General features: G+C 42.5%; 2 protein-coding genes across 2 annotated transcripts; both read left to right on the top strand.

The window, feature by feature from the left end:
- The first annotated feature begins 8,864 nt into the window (after positions 1 to 8,864).
- LOC125971846 (regulator of G-protein signaling 21) lies at positions 8,865 to 10,640 on the top strand. Its single transcript, XM_049724901.2, has 6 exons — positions 8,865 to 9,036; positions 9,158 to 9,213; positions 9,295 to 9,461; positions 9,530 to 9,702; positions 10,283 to 10,334; positions 10,410 to 10,640. The coding sequence occupies exons 1-6, from the start codon at positions 8,951 to 8,953 to the stop codon at positions 10,425 to 10,427; spliced, it is 552 nt and encodes a 183-aa protein (XP_049580858.1). The 5' UTR covers positions 8,865 to 8,950; the 3' UTR covers positions 10,428 to 10,640.
- A 1,245-nt stretch (positions 10,641 to 11,885) lies between these two features.
- Positions 11,886 to 14,718, top strand: LOC125972481 (regulator of G-protein signaling 21-like). The gene is made up of 5 exons (XM_049726192.1): positions 11,886 to 12,266; positions 12,467 to 12,526; positions 12,766 to 12,830; positions 12,920 to 13,086; positions 13,235 to 14,718. Exons 1-5 carry the CDS (start codon positions 12,187 to 12,189, stop codon positions 13,421 to 13,423), a joined length of 561 nt encoding a protein of 186 aa, XP_049582149.1. The 5' UTR covers positions 11,886 to 12,186; the 3' UTR covers positions 13,424 to 14,718.

Below are 14,718 nucleotides of genomic sequence, written 5' to 3'. Positions count from 1 at the left end.
ATGAAACAAAACGTGATTGTTTGCTTTTCCCTCATTCTCATCGCAATCCTTCCGAATGATTCCGCTCCGTTGGTCGGAGCTGCTCGCCCACCTTGATAGCAAAGCTGGTTTATGGAGGAATTCAACCTGCTGGCGTATTGCCGTTCGCTTCTATTTGCCACATTTTGCAAGGAGCATGTGGAGGTAAGTGTGAAGTAAAGTCTCACCTGGAGTGCTGCATTTTGAGAAGCAACACAGCGGCATTTAAGATCAATGTGACTCTATTGCAAGCGGCGTCTGGATGGAGGGCATGTCCTTAATAGCATGCCTGAAACAATCAGCTGCAAATAGGCCATCCGTCAAATATCTGCTAATATTACAGTGTTGGTCTTTGAAAGCCCATCTACATTTAGTACCATTAGTTAAATGGCTCATCAGACCCTTGACATTCACCAATTGGTTTATGCCACCGTTACACGAATTGACGTGATGTTCTCAGTCGGACCTAAATGGAAGCAACAGAGTGATTCATTCATCCATTAATTTTCAACCATTGAGGGTGGCCAGCCAATCTGGGTAATTTGGGATGAACAGCGGGATACACCCTGGCATCGGCATCAGTTAATTACAGGACCCTATTATTATTATTTTAAGCTATATTTAAGCTTTTTCAAGCGGTCAGTGTTGAGTTCTTGGTAGCTGTTGTATTTTGTTTACAGCGTTTCCAATTCATTTATGCACACTCAACTTGTCTATCATCGCACACAGGTGATCAGGTAGAACACATATTAATGAGTAGATGATTAGAATAGCATCATGGTACCAGGAGGTGAAGAGTTGCCAAATTGCACTTTTCCACCGCCCGTACATTTTGTACCCATTAAGTTGTTTGTAAATGAGCTCAAAATAATAGCAGCATCCATTATAAATCCCTCATCAAGATAATTGCACTCACCTAATCCACACCTTTGGTATAAAACAGGGGTGGGCAATTCCGGTCCTCGAGGGCCGGTGTCCTGCATGTTTTATAGGTCTCCCTGCAGCAACACACCTGATTCAAATGATCAGGATTGTTATCCAGCTTCTGCAGACCTTGGTAATTATCTGGGGGGCAATAAATAAATAAAAAAAATAAAAATAAAACTTTTTAAAAAATAAATAAATAAGTAAATTTATATATATACTTTCCTAGTCCAACATCTTAATAGACCTTAATATTTAGATTAGTCCTATCTATTTTCCCCTCAGTTTGTTTGTGTGTGTGTGTGCTGACCGAAATGGAACATCAAAGCTTATCTTGTGACCTAAAAAAAAGTGTGGATGCAGAATAGGACACTTGGAGTATGGAAAGAGGTGATTAGTGTTTGAGCTGGAGAGAAGACATAATGAGGGGATGACTGCTCAAGTCTGGTGTGAAGTCCAACAAAATCTGAAATCCAAGGTTACTGTTTTTTTTACTGAAATTACGAATAATGATGCTCGTATCACATTGCCATAAAAGCTTCACATCTTGAAGTAACTATAGTAAGAGTGTCTGATGTCAAATTAGCTTTTAGCATGACAAAGCAAAATATGCAAACAGTCTTAAATGAGCAGAAGAACCTGGATTAAAAAAAAAGCACAATTGCTTAGTAGTCAATAGTCTTTTGACATTAATTCATAATTCTCGTTGCATTTGAGAATCAAGGTGGCGTGGACGGATGGACATGTCTAAAATCTGTTTATTTGTTCAGATATAAGTTGTTTATTTATGGAGGAGAAGAATCCCCCACTCGAGTGTCAAGAAGAGCAGGATGACACATCCATCACATCAAAAATCTTCTTGAATGCTGCTTGGAGTGTGTGTCCTTATATTTCTAATTCACACAGTTCAGACACACATTGATTATGCAGCTCCCCGCCACATCTTCGTCTCATCGCTTCAAATGCGGACACTGTGTTGTATATATGAAAACGTGCATGTGTTCAAGGACTAAAGTTGCAGACATGTCAGAAGAGAGAAGCACAATTGCACGGCTAGCCGCCTGCACACCTTCCCGTTTGCATTCACAGTTGCCCCATCACAGATGGGCAGTCCAACCTCCAGAGCTGTAAAAGTCTAAGGTCACGGAGCATTATGGAGGTTTTAACATTAACGACCACAGATGCAGCACGTGGGGGAAGGCAAGCGAAATCAAGTAAGAAAAGACGGGTAGAATGAAAAGTAAAAAGCCAAATAAAATAAGAACAGGCAATAACAGAGACACAGCTCCCCACAGTGGAGTTGAATTGCACAGCCAATACAATGCAAAAAGGGGTGGGGGGTGGGGCATTTTAAATAATAAAATAACCCCACAGCCTGATTCAATCTTCTATCCCGCTTTCTCACTGCAAATGTGCTACATGTATTTGAACACTGAACCCAATGTAATGCTCAGTATTATGCAATACAAATCTGCAATTGGAGCCATCATTACACAATAAGAGACTTTTCCCCCCAAAAGACACATTTTGCACATTTTTTCATGTCACACAAAATAATTCATGGTGAGGGTGGCGCATGTGAAGAGGGCATGCCATGTGTACGCCAAAATGTAATGTCATTAGAACAATAGAGAATGGGCCAGCAGGCAGCCTCGGAAAGGTGACAGAGTGTGTCGGGGTCATGCTCCATCGCAATCCGGAGGGCAGAATGTGAAATAGAGACGAGGTGACTAACATTGATTCAAAATAAAGATTCCAAATCAATTCTTGTGTCCTTCTAATCCAAGTTAATTACAGTGTTTCCAGTCATTATATTGACCCTTTTCCTTGGATTCTTCAGTCTTTTTCCCTGCTATGCCTGACTGAACAGTAAATGGGGAGCATTTATGCTTCACTTTAAAAGTACTGCAACAGTGAAGTCAAATATTTTATTTTTGCTGTAATCCTCAAACGATTAATTTAAAAAACATCACACAAAAATCCATATGATACATAATACAATACAAGAAAAATCACACCAAAATCCACACAAAAATTCCACATAAAAAAAACATTGAAAATCCTCATTTTAAAATCCCACAAAAATCAACATAAAAAAATCCCACAACAAATCCACAAAACAAATCACACATAGAAATGAATAAAAGGCTTCTGCTGTGAATGGATAACATAAAGGCTACTGAACTGTATGTCGTTTTGTAATCGGGTGGCAAAGAGACAGCAAGCTTACATTTGCCAGCAATTTGTCATGAGCTCATAGAGTGAGGATCTCCAGTCGGGCTAATTACACATGCAAATCCCAGCCAGCTAGCCAACCAGTCACGGCGGTGCTTTATGACACCTGGTCTTGTTTTGCAGGCAGCCTAGACATGTGTCCCGCTGAGAACTTGCAAATCAAGACAGAAGTGAGGCTGGGAGGACAGGGAAGCGCACTAAGCTGTCAGTATCGTCCCCGGCCTCCGTTTGCTAGCTAGCCACTTCTCTTCGCCTGCCATCGCAGAGCTGCCATTTGTGCTCCCATCAGTCATTTTCATGGCCTCATCCCTCTTCGCCTTTTCTCTGTTTGTTGGCTGCCAACAGCCCCCACACATCACCCCCCACCTCTGACTGATAATTGAGCATCTGCTTCCTGACGTTATGGGCTGTCTGTGGCGAGTTTGACGCTGCAGGTATTCATGAACGGGGGTCACGTGGTCTCCTGTTGGCAGAGCAGCAGCAGGTACTTGTGTGAAACCCTTGCAATTGCACCCAACTCGGATTCAGATTTCATGGCTCGCACTTTATTTGCCCGCGAGCATAAAGCAATCTCCTAAACAAGAAATATATGATGATGCGTCTATTACTTGGGCTTGTCAAGTAAGTGTAATTGGGATTGCGGTGGGCGCTGGCAAAACTCACACGTGGAGTACAGAGATAGGGCGGCTGAAGTAAAAGCCAATTCAGCCTCATAATTCTTTTTTATGCAGGCAAACTCATTTGTTAGTAGCAAGCATACCGACAATGGCAAGAAATTAAAACGAAACTCTTGACGGTCGGAATTTAGCAAAACTTAATCTCTCACTTCGCGTCTCCCTGAATTGATTCTTGACTGGCATATTTTAGCGCTGTAAAAAGTAAATGACACATCAAGCTGTAAGTAGATGTACGGTTTACTAAAAAAAAATACAACCACCTGATGAAATAAAATGGAGTAAATTCAACAACAAAAAATGCTACAATTTAGCACCACAAATGTGACTCCAAAATTCAAAGTGCACATTTTGAGCTTTAAAATTGTAAAATTTTAAATCAAAGTTGCATCATTGAAGTTGCCTGTGCCTGATCGATTTCTTTTTGTCAACTTGATTGAAATGTTTGACTTGGCCTACATTCTGTCGTGCTCTTTGGAAGGAACTGACTCGAGTCTTGCTCAGCTCAAATCTTTTTGGCTAAAATAAAAATAAAACACAGAAACAAAGTAAGGAGGATGTGTTTTGTGGCTGCTTGTCTCTTTGTGGGGTCTCTTTGAGCGCTTCTGCGACGATCTGTGAAGTTGTTTTTGAAGGTTTCTCCCTCCGCGCTCTCGCAGTTTGCCTGCGGTCATATTTCCCTTCCTTCATCGCCCCCCCACGACAATAGCAAGAAAAAAGATCAAAAAGAAATGCGAGACGTCTTTGAGCTGTGTTTTCGATAGAAATATGCGCTGCTCCATTAGAAGTCTTTGTCCCTTGTTCTGCGAGACTTTTTGATGCGCTCTCAAAACAACACAGTCAAAGCGAGACTTAATTTTAGAATCTGGAAGTTATCAAATTCATTATAAGAAAAAATAGCAAGTCAGGTATTCCCTTTGAATATTTTCTCCAATTGGGAATTTTCCGGAGGAATACAGATATATTTTGCCTCGTGCTTTATTAAAACCATATTTAAGCGGCAGAGATTCGATTTGTCCTTCTTATCGATACACTCGGCTGATTCCGGCCAGCGCTTCTCCGCTTCCTGATGGCTTCCACCTAAACAGGTTGCAGGCCCGACTGCCTTTTGACAAAGACCGACGGGAGAGTTTGCCCCATTTGCTTTTTTTTCTTCTTCTTCTTCCCCTCCCTCTGCGCTCTTCCCCATTTCTCATTACAGTCCTTAAATCAATGCGGTTGCGCTGTAATATTTCAGCTCGTTGGCCCCTTGACCGAGACGACCCGTTCTCTAAATGATGGATTGTCTTGCATCGTGGCATTTTGATGACATTCAAAATAAATATTGACATCTCACGGGATTATAAAGCGTCAACACTGTTGTGACACTAGCCACGAGTCCGCGGGGCACTCAGTGGCCTCTTAATCTTATGCCTTGTCTCACTTGTTTCATTTTTTTGCTATTGGGTGCAAACTCGTATGCTTCTGTTGACATTTGTTTGAGTGATAAACGTCCGCAGTGACGGACTGACGGATCATTCGCCCTCCTCTGCAAATTAGGTTCAGGGTTTGAATTTGCCTTAGGGTTTCAATCTCGGGTTGCAAAGTAGGGTTTCAAACCAGGGTTGGGCTTTCCAAATAGGATTTCAATCGAGGTTCGGCAAGGTAGGTGACAAGTGAGGGAGGGGTGGATGGACACCGACTGGGAGGGAGCGCTCGCAGGCAGGCAGGCAGGCAGGCAGGCAGGCAGGCAGGCAGGCAGGCAGGCAGGCAGGCAGGCAGGCAGGCAGGCAGGCAGGCAGGCAGGCAGGCAGGCAGGCAGGCAGGCAGGCAGGCAGGCAGGCAGGCAGGCAGGCAGGCAGGCAGGCAGGCAGGCAGGCAGGCAGGCAGGCAGGCAGGCAGGCAGGCAGCAAAGCACCAGCGCTGACGTGAGGAGCAGAATTGTCAATGTGCAGTGATACCACAAGAGGGAAACAAAGTTCCATTGTTGGCAAATATACACTCGTAGCTTGAAACCATGATCATAGGGGTATTCCATAAAGAAGGTTCAACATATTGAGTCTATCCCTGAACTCTGAGTTGACTTACTTTGAGATGGGAGACTCCGAGTATTTGGTTCGAGAACAGCTGATCTGAGTTAGTTCAATGAACTCTGAGTATGTTAACCTGGAATTACGCGCGTGCACAACCACTATAAAAAGTCAGCATCAGTAGAGCCTCGATACCACGAGTCACCATGACAACTGAGAAAAAACAGTTCACCACAATGGAGTTGGAGGTCCTTATGTAGGCCTATGACGAGTACGCACGTATTCTTCGCCACAAATCTAATACGGCTGCACCAGCGAAGGAGAGAGAGACGTCATGGGAGGAAATTTCTGCCTGAGTCAATGTTTAAGTTTGAATGTACTATTCCATTGATGTAATATTTAACCATAAGATCTTAGCATAGCGTATAGTTATGAATTTAAGTAGCAAATGAAATCAGATTTTCAGTTAGGTGCAATCCAACAGGAGAAAAAGGGACATGGAAGTGGCTCAAAATGAAACATAAAAACATTAGTCAAAAAGGTATGTAATGTTTTGCTAGGGTGTGATTGTACCTCATTTTAATTTAAATATTTTAAATGGACTTAGACTATTAAACAAAGTCAATATTAATTTAAACTAAAATATTAATTCACTGGCTACTTAGAATAATTTAATTATAACAATTTAATAATTTCCTCTCTGTTAATTCAGTGGTTACTTGAAATAATTTAATAATAACAATTTCATAATTTCCTCAGTTAATTCTACACTTCGTGGATTAACACTTGACACAATACGCATTTATGTTTTATACCTATGGTAGTCATTTAAAATGTGACGCTGTAGCCTACACCAATATTCATTAAAATTCTATTTTAAAACAAACATTGAGTTCTGCTCAGCCAACAGATAAAAGTAATGCTCTGCCTCCCCGATATTATAAAGAAAACGGCATTTGAAAAAAGAAACATAGTGCTATGCATAAAGTTTGCTCTGACGTGAGTGCTCATCCGCGGTGCGTGAGGCTGGAAATATATGGAAATATATTTATTTATTTATTTATTTATTTATTTATTTATTTATTTATTATTATTTTTTTTTTTTTAAAGTCACACTCACACACATGCACATTGTCAAATGTGTGAATTGAATTTGTGGTGCCTGCACACAAGACAGGCAAGTGTACCACTACACCATCAGCCATACCAGAAGGTTATTGAGATAAATTATACTGTTCAAAGAAATCAGTAGCGTTCAAAAAGATATTCTTATAGAAATGATAAAACATCTAATTTGTGTCGGAAGATTCTCTCGCGACGTAAGGCGTTTCGAATTACTACGGCTTCGATGTCGAACGGATTTTGAATGAACGGCCAATCCATGATTAACTGCTGTCTTTGTGTGGGAGGAGACAGGTAGAAACTCTGGGTCTCTTATCGTTAGCCTGCCAGCGAGCAGGTTACATTCACAGAGCAAATTACCGCAGTAACTGACCCAGAGTTTAATTTACCTCTCTTTCTGGAATGGATAACTCAGAGATTCCCTCATCTCAGGGTTAACTTACTCAGAGTTTTCACATAACCCGCTTTATGGAATACCCCTCAGCTCTGTTGCTGCTACTGTGTGCAGAGGGCTGTTTTTTAACCACGCCCACTTAATTAACAGGTGTTTATACCTAGACCAAGGGTGTCAAACTCATTATTTTCCTGGGCCGCATTGTAGTCATAGCTCCTTTCGGAGGGCCATTATGACTGTCAACCCAAATAAATGTATGAGCACCTCATATTATATACCAGGGGTGTCAAACTTTTTTTTTTTCGCGGGCCGCATTGTAGTCATAGTTTCTTTCGGAGGGCCATTATGACTGTCAACCCGAATAGATGTATGAGCACCTCATATTATATACAGTAAAAGCTACAAAACAAACTGACAAATAACTCGTTTTCAAATCAGACGAGTAAAAACTGGTCAAATATTTAAGATATTATTAAAAGTGAAGACAATTTGCAATTCTAGTAATGACACACGAATTGGATGCACAATTTGTCTTTGCGGGCCACACAAAATGATGTGGTGGGCCGTATCTGGCCCCCAGGCCTTGAGTTTGACACCTGTGTTATATACAGTAAAAGCTACATAACAAACTGACAAATAACTTGTTTTCAAATCAGACGAGTAAAAACTGGTCAAATATTTAAAAAAAAAAGATATTACTAAAAGTGAAGACAATTTGCAACTCTAGTTATGACCCGAATTTGATGCACAATTTGTCTTCGCGAGCCACATAAAATGATGTGTCTGGCCCCTGGGCCTTGAGTTTGACATCTGTGACTTAGACGATCAATCAACATTTGCTGTCATACCAAGAAATCAATCAATACAACAGAATAGAAACAATATGTCATTGAGAGTATAACTCAACATACTTCATTATGAGACAGCAAAATTCATTCTCCACGGCACCTTCAACAAAACAAATTCAAAATAATCAGCTCACACATTGACCTTTTTAGCATGCCAAAATGTCTGTGGCAAACAAAATGAGGGTAAGGTGAAGGTTTCACCCCACTATCTCTACCAACTTTCATTGATGAAAGAAAAATAGAATGTTGAAATCAATCCATTTATTGTAGCTTCCTACCTGTGAGAAGTTCTAATTACTACTCAGGGTCCCGCCTACCCCAAAATAGCCATACATTGATACTTCAGTAACCGGTTGGGGGGATTTCAGAATGCATGCAGATTCAATGATGACTCAAAATGGAAGTATGGCTGCTTTGTGTGTCTTCCGTGGCATTTAAGTGGGTGCTGAGCAATCGAGAGTGTCTTCTCGGAGAAGCCCCCACGCATCCACAACATGAATGAAGATACCAACAAAACTGGAATTTACGGCTATGAGTCAAAGATTACCGACCGTGAGAGTCTGCCCGTCGACGGCCGCTTCTCTGCAGGCACGTCCAAGCATGTGCGAGCAAGCCCTTCACGTAAGCGCCGTCACACCTTCTTCCTGCTGTCCCACCTTTCGTGTTAGCTTAAAGGCAAACACGGGAACAGTCTGCGTCTGAATACCGGAACTTGATCGGGCAGAAATGTCACAATTCACAAATCCGTTTTTTTCCAAGCTTGGTCTCTTTAAGATAACGGATCTGATCAAACATGTCAAACGGACCAGAAGGTAAGGCGGCAACTGTGTGATTGAGAACGCTTTGCGAAGGTTAAACGACGTCACGACAAGCCTTAGAATCAAAACAAAAATATTTGTGGACTCCTTTTTGTGTTGTTGTTTTTGTTTACAGCCCACTGAATGACATCAAATGCCATCCGAATCTTGAAGACTTACTCCAGAATAAAGGTATCGTTCGAGGGGATGTGCTTGTTTTTGTATTTCCTTACCCACTTTTTCTGTCCTTTTGTATTCTTTCTTTGGCCACAGTGTACTTAGCAGCCTTCCACTCCTATCTGCAATCTGAGTTCAGTGATGAAAACATCGAGTTCTGGCTAACATGCGAGAACTTTCGGGCAAATGCCTCCCAAGACAACCTCCGGTGGAAAGCCAGAGGGATTTACCAGGAGTTCATCCAGCCTACAGCCTGTAAAGAGGTGCGTCGGTCACCCACATTGGTCGTCGGAAGACGACATGTTCCATACTTAATCCTCGTCCCTTTCAGATCAATGTGGACCAACACATTCGCGAAAAGATCAAGGAAACCTTGGACCGGCCCAGTCCAACATGCTTCGACGAGGCCCAGAAGCATGTTTACCTTCTCATGGAGAGAGACTCCTGCCCGAGATTCCTGCAGTCTGAGGTTTACCTGAGACTGAAGCAGAAATCCAGGAGCAGGTGGTACATTTAGACTCGGACCAAAGAAAGTAAAGTTGGAATTTTGTTGATTTGCTTTGTGGGCTGGTGAAAGAGAGAGGTAGAAGTCAGTCAATAGTAGGTTGACTCCGCTAAGTCGAAAAAAAAAGTGTTTTTCAGTCCAATTATGTTGGGAGACATTGCTGTATGTGCAGAATAAACAACAGAGCTGAACTCCTGATGGAGCTAAATATGAAGGGAATCTGGCAAGTGAATAAAAGTTGACAGTAAGTGAAAGAAATGTCAATCTTGTCAAAAAGGCGTGATCATTGTGCACATTATTTTAGTCGTCATGACGGATCTGAAAGGATTCATATGGTTCACATTATTTGGGCCAACATCCCCAAAAAAGGCGTTTCAACAGGGGTGTGTAAATTTTATCCATCCACTCGACATGACGACAGCATTTAACAGTTTTGAAGCAGCACTATATTTATCTTCCCGACTGACTAAGTGGAAGCATACTGATGGGCATTAGTCAGTGGAGAAGAGTTTCTACATGTCAGCCGGCAAGGATCGCCTGTTTTTAGCCCGTCCCATGTCTGATATGTCCTCTAATTAGAAGCCGAGTTCGCGCCGCACACCAGGGAGCGCGTGGAGGAAAGTGGAAAAAGGTAACCCCCGCAGTAAGCCTTCATCCTCCTCTGCTCTCCAAACGGCCTCATTCAACAAAATTGTGCCTTAAAAAGGAGTCGGGAGGCAGCTAATAATACCTCGGGGCCTTAAAACGACACCGCTGGAGTCATCAGACCACCTGATGCGGAACAGATCAGCTGGAATCCACTGCCTTGTTAGGGGAATCATCTCATCGCACTCCGACGGGAGAATAATGCGAGTGCACGCTCGGGCCGTGACTAAAACCTGTGTGTTTACAATTTAAAATCACATTTAAACTGGAATAAAAGATGTTGTTCACTCTCTTGATTGCCTTGGATTGCCTCACAAAAGAACATCCTTGGCTGTGAACTGGCGTGCGTGCGGCCTACGAGGGAAATTAGTAGCGACACTTTTTCTTATGATGACATCAACAAATTCAATATAGCGGGGTTATTAGCAAGCTAACACTAGTTGCATTAGCTGCTGTCAACACACTGATTGACAATACTGTGACGTTTAAAATAAACACACAACGTCACAGCAATTTATATAACTCCGACTGTGGATGAGCACGAAAATTTTGAGGACGGTAAATTCGGTTATGACAGCGAAGGCGTTGGGTTGTTCCTGATAAATGGCAAAGGTCTCAAGTCTCCCACATGACATTGCACCATCTTCCTCACACACAATCTGTCTCTTTTCTCGCCACCCCAGTGGTTACCATGGCAGCAAAAAGGAAGTGAGTTCCGTCAATGGTGCCTAATTGGGGAACTTCATCAGCGTCTCAAGTGCAAAAGTCCACTTCACGCACAAGAACATCACATTTAAAGAGACAGGAACGAATTGGCGCTGCGCATGAAGGAACAACTTTTTAGTTTGGAGTGTCGGTTGTCAGTTGGTAACGCCTGAGTTCTTATCACCGTGTTTGGGCAAAAGGAAGGAGCCCCACGTGAGAGAGGCAGAGCTGAGCTGTGGGCCAGATTTGGGAGCAGCCAGCCTGGACAAAGGATGGATTTCACACGTTTTTCCGTCTTGTGCTGCTGGAAGTTTTAATCACCTCCCCAAATCTTTTCCATTGCGTTACCCGTTTTTCGCTCACAAATCTGTCTCCACCTCTACGTGTGAACCGTTGTCAGATACCTCCAAAATGGCCACCGACCAGATGAATGCAAATACACGTCTTCCACTCTTATGTCAATCCAGACAAATTAAGCAAAACAAACAATGTTCTGTCCACACTACAGTTTGCCTTTTCATGATTAAATCGTCATGATGTCATAGACGAACTTTCTTGGGTGTTGCTTAACATCAGTGTTGCATTCAAGTGTTCTTCTGTTTTGGGACTTCTCCTTTTCATTTGAACTAATGGTCAGTTTTAGGCAACCGGAGGTGAAAAGAACGCCAAAGAGAGGGGCGTAACATGCCTTCTACGAGGAATAACAGCAAAAGCCGGCGGCGGCCCGCGAAGGTCACAATTTGCCTATCGCAGTCACCGTTTTGGTAATTTGCATCTATTGTACAGACTAAAAAGAATGTCAACACAGTTTGTCCTGTCGGGAAAGGGATGGCAGGGGTAGTGGTGAGAAAAGATAGATAATAAAAGAATAAGAAGGCATACGCTGCAAGCGAGTCCAACATCAAGAGGAGGAAGCAACACAGTCAAGTGCGACTTGCTGTTCTTTGCGAGCCAGAAGGGGGAGGAGGAGGAAAGGACGCTTCCTCTTCAGGCTGCTGATGTATCCCAGAAGCCCCTGCCCACAGCAGCAGGAGACCTCGATATAAAAAGCAGCCGGCTCAGGCTCGGGCAAGTGTTTCTCAGCCGCGGCATGACCCGGACCGGGAGCCGGAGAAGTTGGACTTAACAAAACAATGCCAAGCCTAATTGTCCAAGCATCTGCACAGCACCACTTCATCATGGACAGAGATGACAGGAAGCGCAACAAGAACATGTGAGTCAAACAAACAATCGTCATTTGACATGTTGACCTCGTTGACTTTTTGTCCAGCGTCAGCAAGGAGACCTCGCGCCTGAAAATAAATCCTGATTTTCATTCTTATAACAACATGCCTGACATTCTTGGGCAGATTGACTTGAAATGAATTTGACTCCAGTCAATCTTGTCTTGATGTTGTTCTTCTATCCGCACAGCGGAAAGAACTTCATGTGCCGACTCCAGTGCATGTTCTCGCACTCATCCGGTTCTGAGAGGTAAGGAGACTTATTGAGTGTTTTGCAGATTTCAGTTTGAAAATAGCTGGCCTGCTCTTTTCATTTCCATCTATGGTCCTATGGAAGGATTCAGGCCATGTTTGCTTTGGCACAGCGGGCTCAGCGACATGTCGCATCACCAACATGTCGGTGGCTCCGGTTCTTGATTTGCCCCCAAATTTGGGAGCATGTGTTGTTTTTGAATCTGCTTGCGTAACAGAATTTGTCTTCTCTCTCAGCAGGCTGACTTTAGAAGATACCCAGCAATGGTCCCAGTCTTTGGAACGCCTTCTGGATTCCAAATGTAAGTCGGGGAAAATAGCCAGATTTTTTAGATAACGTGAAGCGAAATGTCATTTGGGTCCGCTGTGTGTTTTTCATGGGCCCCCCCAGACGGATTAGCGGCGTTTCGCAACTTTTTGAAATCTGAATACAGCGATGAGAATATCGAGTTCTGGCTCACCTGTGAGGACTACAAGAAGATTAAGTCGTCATTTCGAATGGCGTCCAAAGCCAAGAAAATTTATGAACAATTTATCAAAGCGGAATCTCCCAAAGAGGTAATTTCAAACATCCATGTGTAGTTTGTATTTGAAATACATCTTTTGTGACAGTAGTCCTGAAACTTTCCTGACAAGTCTCATCCACACTTGCTAACACGAGACGGCTACGCGCTTGCTAACTTACCCCTCATCTGCCTCGTTCCAGATCAACATTGATTATCACACTCGAGAGCAGATCAAACGAAGCGTCAAAAGCGCCACCGTGCACTGTTTTGATGATGCTCAGAAGATGGTTTACGGGCTGATGGAAAGAGACTCATACCCGCGGTTCCTGCGCTCGGACATTTACAGAACTCTGCTGGAAAACCTTTCGGCCGACGCCACAAAAGGATGAAAGCGAAAGCGCGCCAACGGACATCCAACTCATGACTGGAAAGCAGGACCCTCTTCAGCAGGGAGGATTGGTTTTGTCGAATGGTCAATAAGACAAAAACGGAAAAGGCCAAGAAGTCGTCACCGGGCCTTCCACTTTGGATTTCCACACTGAGCACTGTGCACCTGTCAAATGTGAAAGGACTCAAGAAAACCCACCACCACTCCTGAAGAAAATTAAAATGATGGGATGCAACTGAGTTGTTGCAGCTTTTGGCAAACATAGAAACTCTGAACGACTGACACCTGCTCTGATCAATTAGCTGACAGCACATGCACACGCACGCACGCGAATACAACTGACCAGACCTCAACAGCCCGTCTTTGTAGAGTTGCTTCCTTTGTGATAAACGATAAAGATTGCAACATAAGAATCACACTAACTTCAATATATGCGTTTTGGAAGATGGTGATACTGTGCTACCATCATTTTTCAAGTGTTTATTCATACATTCATTGACAATGGGAGGCAGGCCATTGTTGCGATTCACCAAACATTACAGCTCCGATGGGGAGTGAAGGCAACGTTAAGCTTCAAATTTGCCTCATGAATCAGTCTTTAAGTGATACTGTCTGTTCTACATTGGGATGAAAGTATACTGACTTTTCCTAAAGCCTTTGAGGTCATCCAACAGTGCCATCTAGAGGAGTAAAAAAAAAACTGGCTCATGATGCAAAGTTGAGAATTTGTTTCTCCATCTCTACCCATTATGGTTAAGACGTATTCTTCAAAAGACATACTCATAAATAACTCACGTATGTCCTTATTTTGAGGTCCATCAACATCTGCCCAGTTTGTCCTTTTGCACTTATGTAGTTTAAGTCAGACTATGCAATTGTTGCACGTCTCCATTTCTGTGACACTTTAACTGACTTTTGAGTGGCATCCGAATTTTTTTTTTCTTTTTTTATGAGTGACTTTCCTCTACGTGACGACCGGCCATAATAGAAGTCGACCGTTCCCTTTTGCAGCACAGAAATGTCAATGCTTGATTTCATGTATGGACATTGCATGTTGCACTCTTAAAAATCTACACCCAGTTCAAAGCATGATGTTGAAATGCTTACAATTTAAAATATAAAGTATTTTAGGTATAAGTTAAACATGATGTTATTTATTGTTAATTCACACAATAACGTAGCGCGTTGCTGTTGTTGAAGTGCTTTTTTTTATGTTAATGATTACAAATAGATGAAATGATTAAATTATTTCAATTGCCATCTTCATCAAAATGAAGTCAATCATGTTAAACCTTT

This window comes from Syngnathus scovelli, chromosome 10, assembly GCF_024217435.2.
Source record: "Syngnathus scovelli strain Florida chromosome 10, RoL_Ssco_1.2, whole genome shotgun sequence".
Taxonomy (NCBI): domain Eukaryota; kingdom Metazoa; phylum Chordata; class Actinopteri; order Syngnathiformes; family Syngnathidae; genus Syngnathus; species Syngnathus scovelli.
This window is presented reverse-complemented; position numbering and strand designations above follow the sequence as displayed.

Coding starts and splice junctions, on each gene's coding strand:
- LOC125972481 (XM_049726192.1), top strand. CDS start 12,187: ATGCCAAGCCTAATTGTCCAAGCATCTGCACAGCACCACTTCATCATG. Junction 12,267..12,466: donor AGGAAGCGCAACAAGAACAT/GTGAGTCAAACA, acceptor CTATCCGCACAG/CGGAAAGAACTTCATGTGCC. Junction 12,527..12,765: donor CACTCATCCGGTTCTGAGAG/GTAAGGAGACTT, acceptor CTTCTCTCTCAG/CAGGCTGACTTTAGAAGATA.
- LOC125971846 (XM_049724901.2), top strand. CDS start 8,951: ATGTCACAATTCACAAATCCGTTTTTTTCCAAGCTTGGTCTCTTTAAG. Junction 9,037..9,157: donor CATGTCAAACGGACCAGAAG/GTAAGGCGGCAA, acceptor TTTTGTTTACAG/CCCACTGAATGACATCAAAT. Junction 9,462..9,529: donor AGCCTACAGCCTGTAAAGAG/GTGCGTCGGTCA, acceptor CGTCCCTTTCAG/ATCAATGTGGACCAACACAT.